Below are 19,955 nucleotides of genomic sequence, written 5' to 3'. Positions count from 1 at the left end.
CTTTACCATAAGGAAGGCGAGACTAACTTTTGTTATGTCTTTTCTATTCATTTTCTATTTCTGAATCGAATCTGAACTACTTTGTGGCCAACATACGACACCAGCTTTCGAGTGTGGGAATCACAGGATTTCAGGATTCAGCGGCTTCCGGCAGGATCCCCTAGGTTATGTTTAGCAATCTTCAGTTGCCTTTCCTTTTTTTCTTTCCTTCCTTTCGTTCTTTCTTTTTCTTTTTTTTTTTTTCAAAGGAAAGAACAAGGGAGCCCAGGCGGAACGGAAGTGAGTATCCCGACACGCGGATCTTAAACAGCCCAGACCACCAAGCCCGACAGGCCAGGAAAGCTGAGCGCGCGCCCTGGGGGGACGCACACTTTGGGGGCTGTGTGGGCGCGCGCCGGCACCCCACAAGTTCCCATACGTCTGCTCCGCCGATCCAGCCAGACAAAGACCGCAAGTTCCCCGGTCCACCGCTCCAGACAGGCGGGGACCAGTCTCCCCGAATTAGGCCCATTCCGGGCCCGGGGCGCCCTCACTCGCCGCGGGGAAAAGTCCCCGGGTGCTCCTCCGTGTTCCGGGTCCTCCCACAACGCTCACGCTCCTGCTGGCGCCCTGCACCCCGAGGACGGCGGCTGGACCCCGGCCCCTCCCCGGTCCCGCGGCTGCAGGCCCACGCGCCCCACGCGCCCCGCGCGCCCCCGCCCCAGCTCCGCCGAGGGGGCGCTGCTCGGTGCGCGGTGGACCCCTCGGACCCCGCCCCCGCGGCCCCGTCCGGGCCCCAATACCCACCCGGGTCCCGCTGCGGGGGCCGGATTCGCGCCGGCTCGGAGAGCCGCCACCGTCGCCTCCGCCGCTGCCGCCGCCAGTGAGGCGCGGCGGGGCGGGGACGCGCGGGGAGGCCCGGCCCCCGGCCCGCCCCCAGGCCCGCCCCCGGCCCGGCCCCTGCCTGCCCCGGCCGGGCTCCCAGCCCGCCTTCTGGCCCAGCCCTGGACCCAAGCCCCTAATCGCCTGCTGGCCCTCCCTCAGGCCTCGCTGCGCCCCGGCCTCCGGGACTGTGCCCCGACCCGAGCCCGGCGCCCCCGAGGGAAAGGCAGGGCCCCTCGGACGCTCCGCGTGCGCGCTGGCCCTCCGCTGCCGCCCTCTGCAGGGAGATTTCTCCTATTTCGGGCTCGGAAGGGAAGACACGCTCCGGAAGACCCCCGGGCGTCCTTGCTTCTCAAGGAGTCTCCGTAGGACCCCTGGAGAAGGGCACCGGAGCCCCCCTAGAGCAGGAGATGGAAAAGCGCTCGCCATGCGCGGGGTCCCCGGCCCCTGGTGCCCCCAGCCCGCCTGCCACTCCCGGGCGCTTAGCAGTCCGGGGTCCCCAGCTGCCCGGCAGGTCCCTCCGGGACCTCGAGCCGCCCGCTGGGCACACACACGCTGACGCCGCTGTCGCTTTACAGAAATTGAGTGCAGCCGAAGCAGGACCTGGGCGCAGAGAGCGATAAAGGAAAATGATTAGAGCATGGTTGTGCTCTAATCGTTACAGTCTAAGGGATGACACGTCGAGATGGCGCGCGCCTCTGCGTGCGTGGAGATGGCACAAAGGCCGCGCCTTCCCCGGCTGCCCCCGCCCTCGCCGCGCGCGTGGTCCCGGCCCCGCCGGATGTTGACAGCGTCGCCCAGCAACGGGAGATGGCGGAACCGGGCGGCGCGGCGGGCCGGTAAGCCGGGCCGAGGGGCAGCGGGTCTTGGAGTCGCCAGGCCGCGCTCTCCGGTCACCGCGCCAGGTGGCCCCCGCGTCGGCCCCAGCCTGCCTCGCCCCTTCGCCTGCATTCCCCCTTCCTCTCGCCTGTGTCCCTTCTCTCGCCATTTTGCTGGCCGTTCCCATCCACTGCGTTCAGCCCCCCACTCCCCCGCCAACCCTTCTCACTTCTCCCCTCCTGTCCCTTTGTCCTCTCTCGGCCTCCCTCTTTCCCCTACTCCAAGCGCGCGACTCCCTCTAAAACCCGGGACCGCTCGCTCTGCAGTCACCATGGCAACCACTTTGCGTGGCGGTCCCTGTGCGCAGTCTTCCTAAGAGCAGAGGGCACTGCAGGGCGCGGGGCTGTCGGATGCTGCCCCTGACCTTGCGCCGGGGCCACTCGCTGTGGCCGGAGACCAGCCCGGCCCCGCGCCTCCCTCCTGCAAGGACAGATCCCCTCTCGCAGGCTTGGCGGTGACCCGCGAAGGGAGGGGTCCCTGCGGTTAGGCGGCCCCGCGATGGACCGCGGTCACCGTCCTGCGGCCTGGGCGGAAGCACTGAGCGCGCACAGGAAGGGCAGCTGAGTGAAGATCCCTGCCACCGGGCCTTTGCTCGCTTAGGCTCCGTTTAAAAGGATAGAAACGATTGGAAAGAGTTTGGCCTTTTTACCTTAGACACATCGGTATTGTTTCATTTTTTTTTTAAGGTGGGTCTGTATGTACTGACATGGAAAGACTAAAGCTCTTATTAATAAAACGATAGGCATAAATGTAAAAGGGTAGGTATACTGTGATCTCTAATTCAGGCTGTGCGTGTGTGTGTTTAAAGCATAGAAAAATGTTGAAAGAATGTAGTCCTAAGTGTTACCAATGATTATCTTGGGAAGGAAAGGGAAGATCACAGGGAACTGTCACTGTCTCTCTTTGAGCATATCTATATTCCTTTGGCAGATAAAAATAGATTGAATCTTTAATTTTTTTAAAAAGCTATATATATATGAACTACGGCATTCTTGTGCTACATAAATCGTGGAGAAACTCAGAGTCCCTAGAACACTTACTCTGATCGTGCTACTTTCTCTACTTTTTGTTATTTCTTTTCCCCAAGACACAAGTTATATTTGAGGTGACTTTTCTGGGGTGATCTAATCCTGCTTTTCCTTCGATGTTTTAATAATTATATTTTTCATTCATTCATGGAGCTTTGCTTTTGTGGCACCTCCGCCACCTGACAGGCATGATATAGTGCTATGGTTCCTGACAAACAGGACGAAGTCATGACAACAGCCTGGGGGTGGCAGAGAAGTAACAAGTAAATAAACAGATATGCAGAATTCAGGAGGGCATAAGGGCCAAGAAAAAGAAAACTGTTGCTTGAAACTGTTCAATTATTTCTCTAAAACCAGGTCTCATCCGGAAGATGGATCGGCTTCTGAGGGAGAGAAGGAAGGGAATAATGAAAGCCACATGGTAAATTCCCGATGGGAAGTTATTCCGGGCTTGTATTTACTAGGAATTAAAGAGAATCAGAGGCCGGGTGCGGTGGCTCACGCCTGTAATCCCAACACTTTGGGAGGCAAAGGCAGGTGGATCACATGAGGTTAGGAGTTCGAGACAAGCCTGGCCAACATGGCAAAACCCCATCTCTACTAAAAATATAAAAATTAGCCAGGCGCGGTGGTGCGTGCCTGTAGTCCCAGCTACTCGGGAGGCTGAGGCAGGATAATGGCTTGAACTCCGGAGGCAGAGGTTGCAGCGAGCCAAGATCACGCCATTGCACTCCAGCCTGGGTCACAAGTGAAACTCTGTCTCAAAAATAAATGAATAGGCCGGGCATGGTGACTCACGCCTGTAATTCCAGCACTTTGGGAGGCCGAGGCAGGCAGCTCACGAGGTCAAAAGATTGAGACTATCCTGGCCAACATGGTGAAACCCTGTCTCTACTAAAAATACAAAAATTAGCCAGGCATGGTGGTTCACACCTGTAGTCCCAGCTACGCAGGAGGCTGAGGCAGGAGAATGGCTTGAACCTGGGAGATGGAGGTTGCAGTGAGCCGAGATTGTGCCACTGCACTCAGCCTGGCGACAGAGCGAGACTGCGTCTCAAAAAAATACATAAAGAAAATAAAATTAAAAATAAATAAAGATAATTAGGACTTGGTCAAGTATATTGTACGATGACATTATCTTGCACCAGAACAAATTCAATTCAGTTGAAGAGTGACTCATTTTCTTCCTACACCATTCTACAGTGTCAGCGATTAGTCAGGGATGCAAAGGATTTCCAACTTTAGGTTGCCCTGAGTTTTTCAGAACTCATTTCCTGTAACGAAGGATGCAAAAATGATTATGAAAAGCAGAGAGGGCCGGGCATGGTGGCTCACACCTGTAGTCCCAGCACTTTGGGAGGCCGAGGCGGATGGATCGCTTGAGGCCAGGAGTTCAAGACCAGCCTGGCCAACATAGTGAAACCCCATCCCTACTAAAAATGGAAAAATTAACTGGGTGTGGTGGTACACACCTGTAGTCCCAGCTACTTCGGAGGCTGAAGCAGGAGAATTGCTTGAACCCAGGAGGTGGAGGTTGCAGTGGGCCGAGATCACGCCACTGCACTCCAGCCTGGGCAACAGAGTGAGACCCTGTCACAAAAAAAATAAAAGAAAGAACAGATAAACTGAAGCATGACACATAATTTTTTTTTTTTTTTTTTTGAGACAGAGTCTCACTCTGTCTCCAGGCTGAAGTGCAGAGGCACGATCTTGGCTCACTGCAACCTCCGCCTTCCAAGTTCAAGCAATTCTCCTGCCCCAGGATCCCGAGTAGCTGGGATTACAGGTGTGCACCACCATACCCAGCTAATTTTTGTATTTTTAGTAGAGACAGAGTTTCACCATGTTGGTCAGGATGGTCTCGATCTCCTGACCTCGTGATCTGCCTGCCTTGGCCTCCCACAGTGAAACATGATCTCTTAGTGATGCTGAGAAGGGTATAAATGCAGTTTTCCCATTGATATAATTACACTACAAAGAATAAAACCTCACAAAGTCCTTTATACTTTGTTTCCTGATTTTTTTCCTGCCACACCTTTACAGGTGTCACCACCAGAGAAGGATGATGGCCAGAAAAGTGAAGAAGTTGTTGATAGCACAGAGCATCCTGAAGAAGTCACAACCCAAGCGGACACTGCAATTGAAGAGGGGGAGGTCGAGACAGAAGGGGAAGCTGCAGTGGAAGGGGAAGAGGAAGCTGTGTCCTATGGAGATGCTGAAAGCGAAGAGGAATATTGCTATACAGAAACTTCATCCCCCGAAGGGCAAATCAGTGCTACAGATATGACTTACCCATATTTCAGTCCTCCTCAGGAACTGCCTGGAGAGGAGGCATACGATAGTGCTGGCGGGGAAGCTGGTCTCGAAGGCTCCCATCAAGAGGCCACCGGTCCACCAGAATCCAGAGAAGTGAGGGTCACCTCCCCAGAGCCATCCCACGGAGTCTTAGGCCCGTCGGAGCAAAAGGGCCAGGTCACCTCTGGGCCAGCAGTGGGCAGATTGGTGAGTAGCCCTGACTTCTGTTTTGTGCCAGTGTCGCACGGCCCACGGGGTTTGTCACCCTATGTGAGGAACTTAGGGGTACATCATAAACACAGATTGCAGTCCCTGTTAGAAATTTCTTAGCAAGGCTGGGTGCGGTGGCTCACGCCTGTAATCCCAGCACTTTGGGAGGCGAAGGTGGGTGGATCACCTGAGGTCAGGAGTTCGAGACCAGGCTGGCCAACGTGGTGAAATCCTGTCTCTACTAAATAAGCAAAAATCAGCCAGGTGTAGTGGTGCACACCTGTAATCCCAGCTATTCAGGAGGCTGAGATGGGAGAATTGCTTGAACCTGAGAGGCGGAGGCTGCAGTGAGCCAAGATCGCACCATTGCACTCCAGCCTGGGCAACAGAGTGAGACCTTGTCTCAAAAAGAAAAGAAAAGAAAAGAAATGTCTTAGCAAGCTTAGGTCTCAGGATTCACGGTCGAATGCTGAGAGATCCTGGACTCTGCTTCAGTGTTCCCAAGCCCAAGGCTGGGGGCCTCCACAGCCGCCATCCACGTAAGGGCATCCAAGTTTCCAGGCTTCCAGAGCAGCATTGTCCAATATGGTCCTTCAGTCACATGTGGCTACAGAGAGCTCTCCAAATGTGACTATGGAGCTGGAGGAATGGAGCTTTTAACTGTTTAAGGTTCTAATTTCCATGTAAATAGCCGCCTGTTGCCAGTGGCTGCCATAATGAATAGTGCAGTTCTAGATAATAACAATGACAATAGCTGCATTCTTATATTTTTTCATTAATTTTCTTTAAACAATCACTAAGTTACAGAAAAAAATGAAGTACAATAAAAAGGATCTTTTATTTTCTTAAACATTGGAGAGTGAGTTGCGGATCTGATGCACCAAAGCTTTTGAATGCTTCTGTATGTGTTTCCCACAAACAGCTGTGGCACAACCATCAAAATCTGGAAATTGAGCTGGGCATGGTGGTACATGCCTATAATCCCAGCTACTCGGGAGGCTAAGGCAGGAGAATCACTTGAACTGGAGAGGTGGGGGTTGCAGTGAGCCGAGATCCCACCACTGCACTCCTGCATGGGTGACAGAGCGAGACTCTGTCTCAAAAAAAAAAAAAAAAAATTCTGGAAATTGCCTTGCTCCATTTTCAAGGAATGCTCAGGCCTCAGTCAGGGTTCACCAAATGTCCCAATGACATCTTTTGTAGCAAAGAGATTCCGTTCAGAATCAAATGTTGCCTTGAGCGCTCATATTTCTGTAGTCTCCTCAATCTTTCCTTGACAACCTTGACCCTTGTGAAGGTCATAGGCCAGCTGTCTTGTAGAGTGTCCCTCAGCCTGGATTTGCCTGGTGTTTCCTCATGATGGGGTTAGGGTCGTGAGGCTTTGGTGGGACTATCACGGAAGCAACGTGGGGCTCTCAGTGCATCCCACGAGGGACGCAGGATTCAAGCTTCCACCATTCCCGATGATGTTCACTTCGGTCACCAAATTTAAAAGCACCAAGATTCTCCACTGTGAAGCGACCTTTTACTCCTTTATACTTAACGAAGATTTTGTGAGAAGGTGCTTTTTTCTTTTTTGGTTTAAGATAGGAAGGTGAATACTATTTAGAATGAGAAAAAAATTGCAACAGATTCCCACCAGTTATTGAGGACTTCTTATATTTGCTTACCAACGTATACAGGTGTTACACAACTTTTGGCAGATTTATCCCTAAGTATTTTTTTTTTTTTTTTTGAGATGAAGTCTTGCTCTGTCACCCAGGCTGGAGTGCAGTGGCATGATCTTGGCTCACTGCAACCTCTGTCTCCCGGGTTCAAGCAATTCTCCTGCCTCAGCCTCCTGAATAGCTGGGACTACAGGCACACACCACCACACTTGGCTAAAATTTGGTATTTTTAGTAGAGATGGGGTTCCACCATGTTGGCCAGGCTGGTCTCGAACTCCTGACCTCAAGCGAACTCCTGATCTGCCTGCCTCAGCTTCCCAAAGCGTTGGGATTACAGGCGTGAGCCATCGCTCCTGCCCAGTATTTCACATTTTTGATGCCATTATAAATGGTTTCCAATTGTCTGTTGCTAGCATATAGAAATGCAATTGGTTTTTGTATACTCACCTGACATTCTGCCACATTGCTAAAGTCCCTCACTAGTTAGACTAGCTTGTTTGCGGAATTGGTAGGCTTTTTCACAAAGATAATCATCTCATCTGAGAAAAAAGGCAGTTAACTTCTTCCTTTCCAATGCAGATACCTTTTCTTCCTTTTTCTTACCTGATTATATTGGCTAGAACCTCCAGCACCATGTTGAATAGAAGTGGTGAGAGCAGACCTCTTGTCTTGCCCTGATCTTATGGGAAAAGCATTCAGTCTTTGACTATAAAGTGCCATGTTTGCTGTGGGCATTGCAGATGCCCTTTATCGGGTTAAGGAAGTTCCCTTGTATTCTCGGTTTGTTGAACGCTGTTGGGTTTTTTGGTTTTTTTTTTTTAATCATAAAAGGGTATTGGGTTTTGTCAAATCCTTTTCTGTGTCTGTTAAGGAGACTGTATTTTCCTTTTTAGTTAGTTAATTTGATAGATTACACTGATTGATTTTCCAATGTTCAAGCAACCTCGCATTCTGAGATAAATGCAGGGAGCCACTTTGGAGTGATGTGAATGTCAGCTCCTCATGAAACTCTTGCTTTATTTATATTCTTACATCTGCATAGACTCAGGGCTCTCCCTGTGATTCACTGGGTTATAACCCATTACCTTCATTATGTATTTTGATGCTCAATTTGGCCAGTGAGGGCCCATTTAAACCAGCTTTTGTGTGGTCGGACGCACCTCCATCCTTCTTTGAGGGCTTTCTTGCTTTCTGGCATAGACTGCCCAGCCTTAGAATCAGACATTTCTCCAGGAGCCCTGTTTCTGTTAGTGGAAAATAGAATTTAGAAGTTATGACTTGGGTGCTGGGGTCCTCATTGATGCTGGGTGTCACTGTCCCCAGGCCCTCTCAGTGGCAGGAGATAGGGCCTGTGTGCATATACTGTACATACTTCCCCCACATTTATATATACACCATGTACACAGACATTCGCTCACATCTACATTTATTGGAATATCCCCCCGCCCCCGGCGTTGGCTCACAACAGTACCTCTAATTCCATCTCACCTCCATAAGGAGTCCCTCCTGGTTTTCTCCTCTTCCTTTTTTTTTTTTTTTTTTTGAAACAGAGTCTCGCCCAAGTAGCTAGGACTACAAGCACTCACCATCACGCCCGGCTAATTTTTGTATTTTTTGTACAAGGGGGCGTCTCACCATGATACCCAGGCTGGTCTCGAACTCCTGGGCTCAGTCAATCCTCCCTCCTCAACCTCCCAAAGTGCTGGGAATACAGGCATGAGCCACCACGCCCAGCCTCCTCTTCCATATTTGTAGCTCCTTTCTCCAATAGGGAGAAGCCTGGCCCCATGATCCTTACTGTATTCACTGATGTGGTCAATCCCCCTGGATGTAACCTGTCTCCCACTTTCACTGCCTTGGCTGCCCCCACCCCCCAGCATAGCTTAGGTTTCAATTGCTCTGGAAGGGGAGATGGGAGTGTGGAAAGGAGGCAGGGAAAGAAGATGCTTTTATACTTCTGAGCACTGACTATGGGTTAGACACTGTTCTGTGTTGTCTTAGAATCCTGACAACCCTATGAGGTAGGAACTATGATCGTGCCCATTGTACAGATGAGGAAACTGAGAGGTGAAAGGTCATTGCATAGTCACCCAGCTGTCGTGGCAAACGGGAGCTCTTGCTTCAAAGCCACCATTCTGAACCACAAGGCACCCGTCCGTCCTACTCCCCTACCCTGGGAAACCCGAAAGACCTTCTAAAAGTCACTTTGGAGAATAGCATGATTCAGTATTTGGTGAGCCCTGATTAAGTTTTATGATCATAAGTGGCAAATATAAAACCAAAACCAAAATCTTATTTTAAGAATTTATCAACAACAACAGGCCAGGCGTAGTGGCTCATGGCTGTGATCCCAGCACTTTGGGAGGCCGACGCAGGTGGATCACTTGAGGCCAGGAGTTCGAGACCACCCTAACCAACATGGCGAGACCCCCATCTCTACTAAAAATACAAAAATTAGCCGGGTGTGGTGGTGCACACCTGTAGTCCCAGCTACTCAGGAGGCTGAGGCACAAGAATCACTTGAGCCTGGGAGTCAGAGATTGCATGAGCCAAGATCATGCCACTGCACTCCAGCCTGGGTGACAGAGCGACACTCCATCTCAGAAAAACAAAACAAAACAAAACAACAACAACAACAACAAAATATATATATCAACAACAGCAAAACCAGTGTCTTCACCTTTTGTTTAAGTGTGTTTAAGTCACTTGTTGCTCTGTAAACCCAATTTCCATCCTTGGGCCTAGTTTCTAGAAAATACACTGGGAAGTAGTTTCCAAATATGATTGAACAAAGGGCAGGGGCAGCCCCTGAGCGACCCTTGCTTCCCCACCTCCCACTGGCTCTCAGTCTTCAGGACAGTGTGAGTGGGACTTGTGTGCAGTTGTGCACATGGACACCCAGCAACCTCTCATTAGGAGAAGCCGCTGCTGCACACCCTGGAGATGAGTTTTGACCCTGGGCTCCCATTAATGTTGTTACGGCTCCAGATGCCTCAGAAATAATTTCCAGAGTCAACACCATCTGCGGAAGTGCCGTGAGACAGTGCATGGGCTGGAGACGGAGACAGCCGGCGCTGAACATACCCGGGGCTGCCCGTGCAAACTGGGGCAAGCCCTTCAGCCTCCGTGTGGCTGCTTTACTATGGAGAACAGAAATGACTAGAACCTGACTTGTGGGGTTATGGTGAGGGTGGCATGAGATGTGCTTTGTAACAACGTGTTGTTTATGGGCAGCAAAACCCTGACTCGTTGTCTGTGTTACTAATATCCAACAGTTCATCATCAGCAATAATTATTGTCAATAGTTGTAACTGCAAAAGTCTCTTTTAAAGCTAAAACGGACGCCGGGCACAGTGGCTGTAGTCTCAACACTTTGCGAGGCCGAGGCGGGTGGATCACTTGAGGTCAGGAGTTCGAGACCAGTCTGGGTAACATGGCGAAACCCCGTCTCTACTAAAAATGCAAAAATTAGCCAGGTGTGATGGTGCATGCCTGTAATCCCAGCTACTCGGGAGGCTGAGGCAGGAGAATCACTTGAACCCAGGAGGCGGAGTTTGCAGTGAGCCGAGACTGCGCCACTGCACTCCAGCCTGGGCGACAGAGCGAGAGTCCATCTCAAAAAACAACAGCAACAACAACAAAAAACCCTGAAAAACAGAGCTGGGGAAAGGCATTAAGGGGAGGGCTTCTCATAACAAAAACTGTCACAAAACACTCTGCAAACCCCACAATGTTGCACAAAGATCATCATAACCTTTCAAAAAATAAAAAAAAAACACTTCTGCTAGGACAGCTGCCAGCAACTGCCTGTCGAAACTTGGACTGATGCCACCCTGTTATTGATCCTTACAGCCAAGGAGAATTATCACAAAACAATTTTATAATCCTCCTCATTTTTCCTTTATCAACTTTCATCTTCCTTTACCTCCCCGAATACAAACATAATTTACTATGGCACCCGTATTCCGATTGCAATGCCCTATCCCCAAATAAATGTCATTTTCCTTTACAGAACCTCTCTCTGTTTGTTATTTAGGATGATACATTGCTCAAAATTTAACGTAATTGTTAAAGTAATAGGAAATCACTTGGATATAAAGATCATCATTTGACTTTTGCAAATGTCCAAAATGGAAAACATCTAACTCTCTCCCACCCAGGGAATTCAGAAGTGGTTCCCCCAGCTCACACCTATAATCCCAGCACTTTGGGAGGCTAGAGTGGAAAGGCTAAATGAGGCCAGGAGTTTGAGACCAGCCTAGGGAACATAACAAGACCCCACCTCTAAATAAAATATTTAAAAATTAGACCAGTGTGGTGGTGTGCACCTGTAATCCCAGCTACTCTGGAGGCTAAGGAGGGAGGATCACTTGAGCCCAGAAGTTGGGGGTTGCAATGAGCTATGATTCCAACACTGCATGCCAGCCTAGGTGGCAGAGTGAGATCCTTAATAATAATAATAATAATAGACTGTTTCCTCTTCTCTCCTTTCAAACCAGCCCCCTTTAGGGAAATTTCAATAAGAAAATGTCTTCCCTTCATAAAAACACCTGGCTCGATTTTAACTTTATTTATTTATTTATTTTTGAGAAGGGGTCTTGCTCTGTTGCCCAGGCTGGAGTGCAGTGCTGTGATCTCTGCTCACTGCAACCTCCGCCTCCCGGGTTCAAGCGATTCTTGTGCCTCAGCCTCCCGAGTAGCTGGAATTACAGGCACGCGCCATGACACCTGGCTAATTTTTGCATTTTTAGTAGAGATGGGGTTTCGCCATGTTACCCAGGCTGGTCTCGAACTCCTGGCCTCAAGTGATCCACCTGCCTCAGCCTCCCAAAGTGCTGGGATTACAGGCATGAGCCACCGCGCCTGGCCAGGTTTTTTAAAAAACACACAGGTGACTATATTTTGATTCTGACAACGTTCACAAATGTAATGAGTTAAAATTGAATAACTTCTCAGTGGCAATTAAGCCCTTGTTGACTTAGTTTTGGTTGTTCTTGCCATAGACAGGATCCACCGAGGAGCCCCAGGGGCAGGTGCTCCCGATGGGCGCCCGGCACCGCTTCCAGCTGAGCCACGGGAGCAGCATCGAGTCCTCAGACCTGGAGGAGTTCATCTCGCAGGAGCCAGGTGCTGCCCACCCACTGAGGTCACCTTGCCCTGGCGATGAGCCACCTGCACAGGCCCTTCCGCGCAAGGGACGCCACTCGTTTGTCATACCTGTTTCCTGAGTGGCTGTGAGCTGAAAGAGAAAAATCTTATTAACAGATATGGATAACATTTATTGGGCGTTTACTGTTTTATCTCATTTAATCCTAACAGTGACAGATGAAGTAGGAACCATTCTCCATTTAACAGACAGGTCCCCTAAGGGCATTAAGGAACTGGTCCAATTAAGTGACAGAACGTGGCCTTTGCCAAGATTCAGTGATGCCCAGCCTCATCCCCTGACGGCCATTTCTCACTGGCTCCTGGTCTCAGAGCGAGACGTGCCGTGACAACACCCCCAGGCCTGAATCTGTCTGCTGGCTTTCGAAGGCTTTCCAGAACCCCTGTCTTCTTACATAGTACCGGCATCCCAGTGTTGTGGACGTGGGAGGGCAGATCAGGAAGTTGCAAATTCCCTGGGGTACCGACCTGCAGCCTGTCCAAAACCTTGCATTACTTGCAAATGACATGAAAACACCGCATGTCTAAATTAGTAAAAAAACAGGCCGGGCGTGGTGGCTCACACCTGGAATCCCAGCACTTTGGGAGGCCAAGGCCAGTGGATCACCTGAGGTCAGGAGCTCGAGACCAGCCTGGCCAACATGGCGAAACCCCATCTCTAATAAAAAATACAAAAATTAGCCAGGCATAGTGGCAGGCGCCTGTAATCCCAGATACTTAGGAGGCTGAGACAGGAGAATCACTTGAACCTGGGAGGTGGAGGTTGCAATGAGCCGAGATCGAGCCACTGCACTCAAACCTGGGCAACAGGAACGAGACTCTGTCTCAAAACAAACAAACAAACAAAAAACAAAAAAACATAATTAGCTGGGCGTAGTGGCACGTACCTGTCATCCCAGCTACTTGTCACTCCCGAGGGATTGAGGGAGGCTCAGGCAGAAGAATCGCTTGAACCCGGGAGGCAGAGGTTGCAGTGAGCCGAGATCACACCACTGCACTCCAGCCTGGGCGACAGAGCAAGACCCCTCTGTAAATAAGTAAATAAATAAATAAATTAGTACAAAACAGAACAGGGATCTCTCCAACCTGGAAGGATGGAAAGACCAAAACTAGAACCTCATTTATTATTTCCTTTCTTTTGCAGTCTTATCAGCTGTTTCACATTTTTTTTAAAAAATTCAAATCTAGGCCGGGCGCAGTGGTGCACGCCTGTAATCCCAGCACTTTGGGAGGCCGAGGTGGGTGGATCACAAGGTCAGGAGTTCGAGGCCAGTCTGGCCAACATGGTGAAATCCCATCTCTACTAAAAATACAAAAATTAGCTGGGCATCGTGGCAGGTGCCTGTAATCTCCAGCTACTCGGGAGGCTGAGGCAGGAGAATCGCTTGAACCTGGGAGGCGGAGGTTGCAGTGAGCCAAGATCGTGCCACTGCATTCCAGGCTGGGCAACAGAGCAAGACTCTGTCTGGAAAAAAAAAATTGTATCCAATCCACTAGTTAAGTGGCCACCTTTCTATTCATGCTTTATGTGTAAAGAAAACCTCTCAAAAATAATTTCCTTCCTGCCTACCTTTAAAACGGGACCCTTTCTCTGGGATGCATTGAGTCAGTGAATAGAAGATGGGGTGAGTGACATTTCTGACCCACAGGCCGTTTGGATGCTTTTGCTGTCATTTTCCCATCATGCTGCATGAGGCATGACAGCAGGTGTGCTGTTGATGCCTCAGAATAGAATCACTGAGTCTTCTCTCCAGCAGCTCCTCAATGGTGTCACTGTCTCTCCCCTCATTGATCCCCCTAGGGGTGCCCGATGCCCACCCCAGGGAAGGAGACCTGCCAGTGTTCCAGGACCAGATCCAACAGCCCAGCACGGAGGAAGGGGCCGTGGCAGAGAGAGTGGAGTCCGAGGGGAGTGATGAGGAAGCAGAAGACGAAGGGTCCCAGCTGGTGGTTTTGGACCCAGACCACGTAAGGAAGCCTTCCCAGGTTTTGCTTTTGCCTACACAGAGGGAGAATGACTCAGGCCCCTTTCTCTGCCTGCACTGTGGCCCACTCCTGACCCCAAATGCTATACTTGTATCTCGCCCGTTCACTGCACCGTTTATCGGCAGCGATTGACCTGCCTCTTCGTAGGGTAGTCTCCTCTGAGGTCGGTATAGGTAAGGCCTGTGTTTCTCAACCCTGGCACCACTGCCCTGTGGGGCTGGGTCATTCTGTGCTGTGCCTTGCATGGTGTTGAACAGCATCCCTGAGCTCCCCCCGCTACATGCCAGGAGCACCACCACCCCTTTGGTTGTGATCGTCAAAAATGTCTCCAGGCCAGGTGCAGTGGTTCACACCTATAATCCCAGCACTTTGGGAGGCCAAGGCCTGTGGATCACCTGAGGTCAGGAGTTCGAGACCAGCCTGGCCAACATGGTGAAACCCCGTCTCTACTAAAAATACAAAAAAAAAAAAAATTAGCCAGGCGTGGTGGTGAGCACCTGTAATCCCTGCTACTCTGGAGGCTGAGGCAGGAGAATTGCTTAAACCCAGGAGGCGGAGGTTGCATGCAGCGAGCCAAGATGGCACCAGTGCACTCCAGCCTGGGCAACAAGAGCGAAACTCTGTCTTAAAAAAAAAAAAAAGTCTCCATCATTGCCAAATGTTAGAGGTGTGGGGCCCATCTTGAGAGCCACTGCCTTGAGGGCACCAATTGAATCGCAGCTCCCTGCCCCACCCACTGGCAAGGGGAAAAGGCAGATGTTGATTTCATTTACCCATCAGGAAAGCTCAGAGCTCCAGGAGCTGCAGGAAGGAGCTGGGGGCTGCACGGGAAGGTTCTCTCCCCAGACCACTGCTCCACCCCACCCTCTGGCCCCAGCGCACCATCATTTTGCCAAAATACGCACTCAGTTCTGCAAGTGCCTGAGATGAGACCATGAGGTGTCTTTAATTTGTGGCTTCCAGAGTAAGAATCCCAAGCAGAAGCAGGGAGGAGCACTCCACATGGAAGTCGTCTCTGGCCCACCAGAGGGAGACCTGTGGCCACCTGGGCTGAGCCCTGGGTTGGGCAGGAGGGTGACCAGGATGGTAACCGCCTGTGGTTTTCCATTGTTCTAGCCCCTGATGGTAAGATTCCAGGCTGCCCTGAAGAACTACCTGAACCGACAGATTGAAAAGTTGAAGCTGGACCTCCAAGAGCTGGTGTGTATCCGTCCAGTCTCCCACCCCGGTCGGATGCCTGCGTCCTGGTGACCCTGTTTCTCTCTTTGGTCCAGGTTGTGGCTACCAAGCAGAGCCGAGCCCACCGGCAGGAGCTGGGGGTGAATCTCTATGAGGCGCAGCAGCACCTGGTACACCTGCAGAAGCTGCTGGAGAAGAGTCACGACCGCCACGCGACGGCCTCGAGCGAGCGCAGGCAGAAGGAGGAGGAGCTGCAGGGCGCCCGCGCGCTCTACACCAAGACCTGCGCGGCCGCCAACGAGGAGCGCAAAAAGCGTAAGCCAACCCGGCGGCCCCACACGCCTTCGGGTCCTGGAGGGTTTCCCAGGGGTGTCCCCATGTACCATGGCCAAGCACCTAGAAAAGTAAGATGTGTATGCGTCCTGGAGGGGTTCCCACCCTTTTTAGGAGGGGAAGGCACATAAATCAAATGTCTTTTTGTTGTTTTTTTGAGATGGAGTCTCACTCTGTCACCCAGGCTGGAGTGCAATGGCGTGATCTTGGCTCACTGCAACCTCCCCCTTCCGGGATCAAGCCAGTCTCCTGGCTCAGCCTCCCAAGTAGCTGGGATTACAGGCACCTGCCACCATGCCTGGCTATTTTTTGTATTTTTAGTAGAGACGGGGTTTCACCATGTTGGCCAGGCTGGTCTCGAACTCCTGACCTCAGGTGATCCGCCTGCCTCGGCCTCCCAAAATGCTGGGATTACAGGCGTGAGCCACCGCGCCCGGTCATAAATATGTTAAATGGCACCTGTCAGGGCAAAGCAGCAAATGCTGAAGCTGCTAACAGCCAGGGTGTAGAGACTCAAAACTGGGAGAGATGGGTGGGCTGCAGAGGTCCAAGGATAGACGAGACCAGGAGGCGAGAGCAGACCAGGGGTGATGGAGGGTTTCGATAGGTGCGAATGCGAGGGTGAGGCCGGGGCTGGCACGACGGTCAGACCATGGCCCAGGGCCCGACCGCCATAGGATGTGTGCGGCAGGTCAGTGGGTAGCTTTGAATCAGATGAGACACTGGGGGCTATGGCACGTGCTATGCAACATTACCGATAAAGCAACGTCCTTGCACAGAGCTGGTCATGTAGGTGACCGGGGACACTGGCTTCCTCTTGTGACTAGGGAGTATTTCAGTCTTTATGCTTTTTGATGTTTTCAACTTTCTCAATCAACTGTGTATTACTCTTATAATGGGGAAATGACCTACAGAAACCTGGGAGAAAACAGAAGTACATGGCTATCCCAGCTGTTCTGGAAAGAAACATTTTAAACCCTGAGAAAAGTGGAAGAGGTTTCTGGAAATTTCAGAGTTAGAGTAAGTGGGCACTTATCAAGCACCTCTCTTGACCGGGCGCGGTGGCTCACGCCTGTAATCCCAGCACTTTGGGAGGCCGAGGCGGGTGGATCACGAGGTCAGGAGATCGAGACCATCCTGGCTAACACAGTGAAACCCCGTCTCTACTAAAAATACAAAAAATTAGCCGGGTGTGGTGGCGAGTGCCTGTAGTCCCAGATACGTGGGAGGCTGAGGCAGGAGAATGGCGTGAACCCGGGAGGTGGAGCTTGTAGTGAGCCGAGATCGCACCACTGCACTCCAGCCTGGGCGACAGAGCGAGACTCCGTCTCAAAAAAAAAAAAGAAAAAAAGAACCTCTCTCCAGTTACCATCACATGAACAGAAAACACCAAAGGGAAAGAACGTGACATCCACGCTGAACTGAAAGAGCCACATCCTCCAGAAGTAACCAAATTTAGGCCCACCTGAAGGAGGACGCATGCCCCTACCCGTTCCCCACACCTGCGGTGAGGCTGGAGCCGTGGAGCTGGGGTGGAGCGCCCGCCGGCTCCCCTCTGCTAGGGCTCAAAGAGTGGGTAGGATTCCGAAAAGATCCGAACACTCTGGTGGACTCTGCTTCCTGGAGATTAGGAGAGGGCCGGAGCCGAGGCTCTTCAATCCGTCAAGGCCTGCCTCAATCAGCACCATCTCTGCCTTCTCAGTGGGTCCTGGCCCCTGGAGAAAGCCCACGGTCACCTGCCTCATCTGGGAGGGAGACAGAGCCCATTAGTCACTGTATTAGGGTTCTCTAGAGGGACAGAAATAACAGGATAGATATATAGAGAAAGGGGAGTTAATTCAGTATTAACACAGGATCACAAGGTCCCACAATAGGCCATCTGCAGGCTGAGGAGCAAGGAGAGCCAGTCTGAGTTCCAAAAGTGAAGAACCCGGAGTCCAATGTCCAAGGGCAGGAAGCATCCAGCACAGGAGAAAGATGTAGGCTGGGAGGCTACACCAGTCTCATCTTTTCACATTTTTCTGCCTGCTTACACTCTGGCTGCACTGGCAGCTGATGAGATGGTGCCCACCCAGATTGGGGGTGGGTCTGCCTTTCCCAGGCCACTGACTCAAATGTTAATCTCCTTTGGCAACACCGTCACAGACACACCCAGGATCAATACTTTGTATCCTTCAATCCAATCAAGTTGACACTCAGTGTTAGCCATCACAGTCACTAAACCTTCACACCAAAATGTGAGTTACCAACCAGAGATCCCCAGACCTGAGAGGAGACTGAGCTGGACAGACAGGCAAACCCAGCCCTGATTCTAAAAACAGAGCGTGCAGAGGCACCAACTGGTAGTCTCATGAGATTTTGGAGGACGTTGCATCCGTAAAGAGAACAAAGTGTTAGAAAAAGGGGTACGTGAAACTTAAAAATATAATCATCATCCCCCCAAAAGGCACTAACTAGACAAATGAATGCAGTTGAAAACTGAATATCTTAACTAAAAAGCCAGTTCAAGGAATCTTTCCCGGAAATAGAGCAAAACCCCAAATGATGGATATCTTGAGGAGGAGATAAAAGACATGGACAATAGATTAGGGAAATCAAATCAGTGTCCATAAGGGAGATTTCAGGAGATGAGAGGCAATAGCCAATGTCCAGGAGAACAGATGCGTGAGTTCAGGAAAGACGAATCTGCAGATAGACGCGTGACCGGCCATGCAGCTGAAAGAGAAAATGAGGCTCCGCAGACATAGCTGGTGTGACTTCCAAATGCCATGGCAAAAGAAGAAATGCTGCAGGCTTCTAGGCAGGAAAACCCAGATGGCCACTTGAGGCCGGGCCCCGGCTATGCTTTCATCAAGGTCTCCATCAGCCGCCCCTTGGAGGAACCAGAGAGAGCTCAAAACCACCAGGACCTATCCCAGCCCAGATTTCAGATTGATTTGTTCTGGGAAGGACCAGGCATTGTTTGTTTCTGGCTTGCTTTTTGACCCTTAAGCTTCCCGATGATGCTAACATGTGGCCAGGGCTGAGAATCGCAGATCTTAAATATAAGTAGCAGGATGTCGATGCGTACAGAATTCTCTTTTTTGTTTCTTTTTTTTGAGATGGAGTCTCTCTCTGTCGCCCAGGCTGGAGTGCAGTGGCGTGATCTCGGCTCACTGCAACCTCCACCTCCCGGGTTCAAGCGATTCTCCTGCTTCAGCCTCCCAAGTAGCTGGGACTACAGGGGCCTGCCACCATGCCTGGCTAATTTTTGTATTTTTGTAGATACGGGATTTCACCATGTTGGTCAGGCTGGTCTGGAACTCCTAACCTCATGATCTGCCCACCTCGGCCTCCCAATGCATACAGAATTCTAAGTGAGAAGAATCGTTAGCATTTGACCTACATGTCAGTTATAGACTCTGGAAATTAACAACAATGGGAAGTCCACACGTGAAGACTTCCGGCTGCAGCCAAATCTGCTCAAACGAAACCCACGACAGAGTTTATTTACATTTCCACAAACAGGCCTGAAAACAGACATTCTATTCGAGAAGCTAAAAAGAGGGAAATAAACTGAAAGAAGTAGAAAAAGAAACCAATAAAGATCAAAAGCAGAAGCTGATGAAATAAATCAAAAATGAATTGGCTTGAGAACTAAAACTGCTATTTTTTAAATGACCAATAAACCTTACACACTGCTGGCTTGTCTGGCAATAAAAAGGAGATCATGCAAGTAACAATGTTGGGAATGAGGACAACTTGGAGGAGGGTTTTTTTTGTTTGTTTTTAATTGCAAGAAAGCTATGCATTTTACTGGTTTCATCATGGAAGAAATTGAAAATGCCAAAAATCTGTTTTCCCTAAATGCACCCGTATTGGAAGATGTTATGGAAGCCTTCTAGTAACCTTTCAAAGAACAAACACTTCTTGTGTAATCAAAGCTCCAGGGGATGGAAGATTCCAGAAACTCCCCACAGGCTGGTCCTGCAATGCTTAGTGAAAGGCTGGCTGCAAACACTGACAGCAGACAAACAGGAAACTGTAAAGCGGCCCCACATATGAGGAGTGAAAATCCTGAACAAAACGTTAGCAAAACTAAGTAGGATTTACTTCTGGAATTCACAGAGGAATAATTCACAATTAGGAAATCTACTAATTTTGTGCATTATATTTATAAATTAAAGGATGGAGGCCGGATGCGGTGGCTCACGCCTGTAATCTCAGCACTTTGGGAGGCCGAGGCGGGCAGATTACCTGAGGTCAGGAATTCGAGACCAGCTTGGCCAACATGGTGAAACCCTGTCTCTACTAAAAATACAAAAAATTAGCCAGGTGTGGTGGCAGGCGCCTGTCATCCCAGCTACTCAGG

At 50.5% G+C, this 19,955-nt stretch overlaps 2 protein-coding genes across 6 annotated transcripts in view; one reads left to right on the top strand and one right to left on the bottom strand.

The window, feature by feature from the left end:
* Nucleotides 1-866, bottom strand: part of TBC1D16 (TBC1 domain family member 16) — a 98,681-nt gene extending 97,815 nt beyond the window's left edge. For all 5 annotated transcript variants that reach the window (XM_030827364.1, XM_003278441.4, XM_030827365.1 and 2 more), the window contains exon 1: nt 787-866. The gene's annotated coding sequence lies outside the window, so the exon portion shown is untranslated. The remainder of the gene's footprint in view (nt 1-786) is intronic.
* Nucleotides 867-1,415: 549 nt separating this feature from the next.
* The window catches only part of CCDC40 (coiled-coil domain containing 40), a 65,031-nt gene continuing 46,491 nt past the window's right edge, over nt 1,416-19,955 (top strand). Inside the window, exons 1-7 of the mRNA XM_030827941.1 lie at nt 1,416-1,700; nt 3,126-3,189; nt 4,812-5,270; nt 11,944-12,067; nt 13,908-14,074; nt 15,209-15,292; nt 15,367-15,586. Of these exons, the coding sequence (XP_030683801.1) occupies nt 1,534-1,700; nt 3,126-3,189; nt 4,812-5,270; nt 11,944-12,067; nt 13,908-14,074; nt 15,209-15,292; nt 15,367-15,586 (1,285 nt within the window). The 5' untranslated portion in view covers nt 1,416-1,533. The remainder of the gene's footprint in view (nt 1,701-3,125; nt 3,190-4,811; nt 5,271-11,943; nt 12,068-13,907; nt 14,075-15,208; nt 15,293-15,366; nt 15,587-19,955) is intronic.

Source organism: Nomascus leucogenys, chromosome 14 (genome assembly GCF_006542625.1).
Source record: "Nomascus leucogenys isolate Asia chromosome 14, Asia_NLE_v1, whole genome shotgun sequence".
In the NCBI taxonomy this organism is placed as follows: Eukaryota; Metazoa; Chordata; class Mammalia; order Primates; family Hylobatidae; genus Nomascus; species Nomascus leucogenys.
Note: the sequence above shows the minus strand (reverse complement) of the source record. Positions and strands in the feature narration are given on the sequence as shown.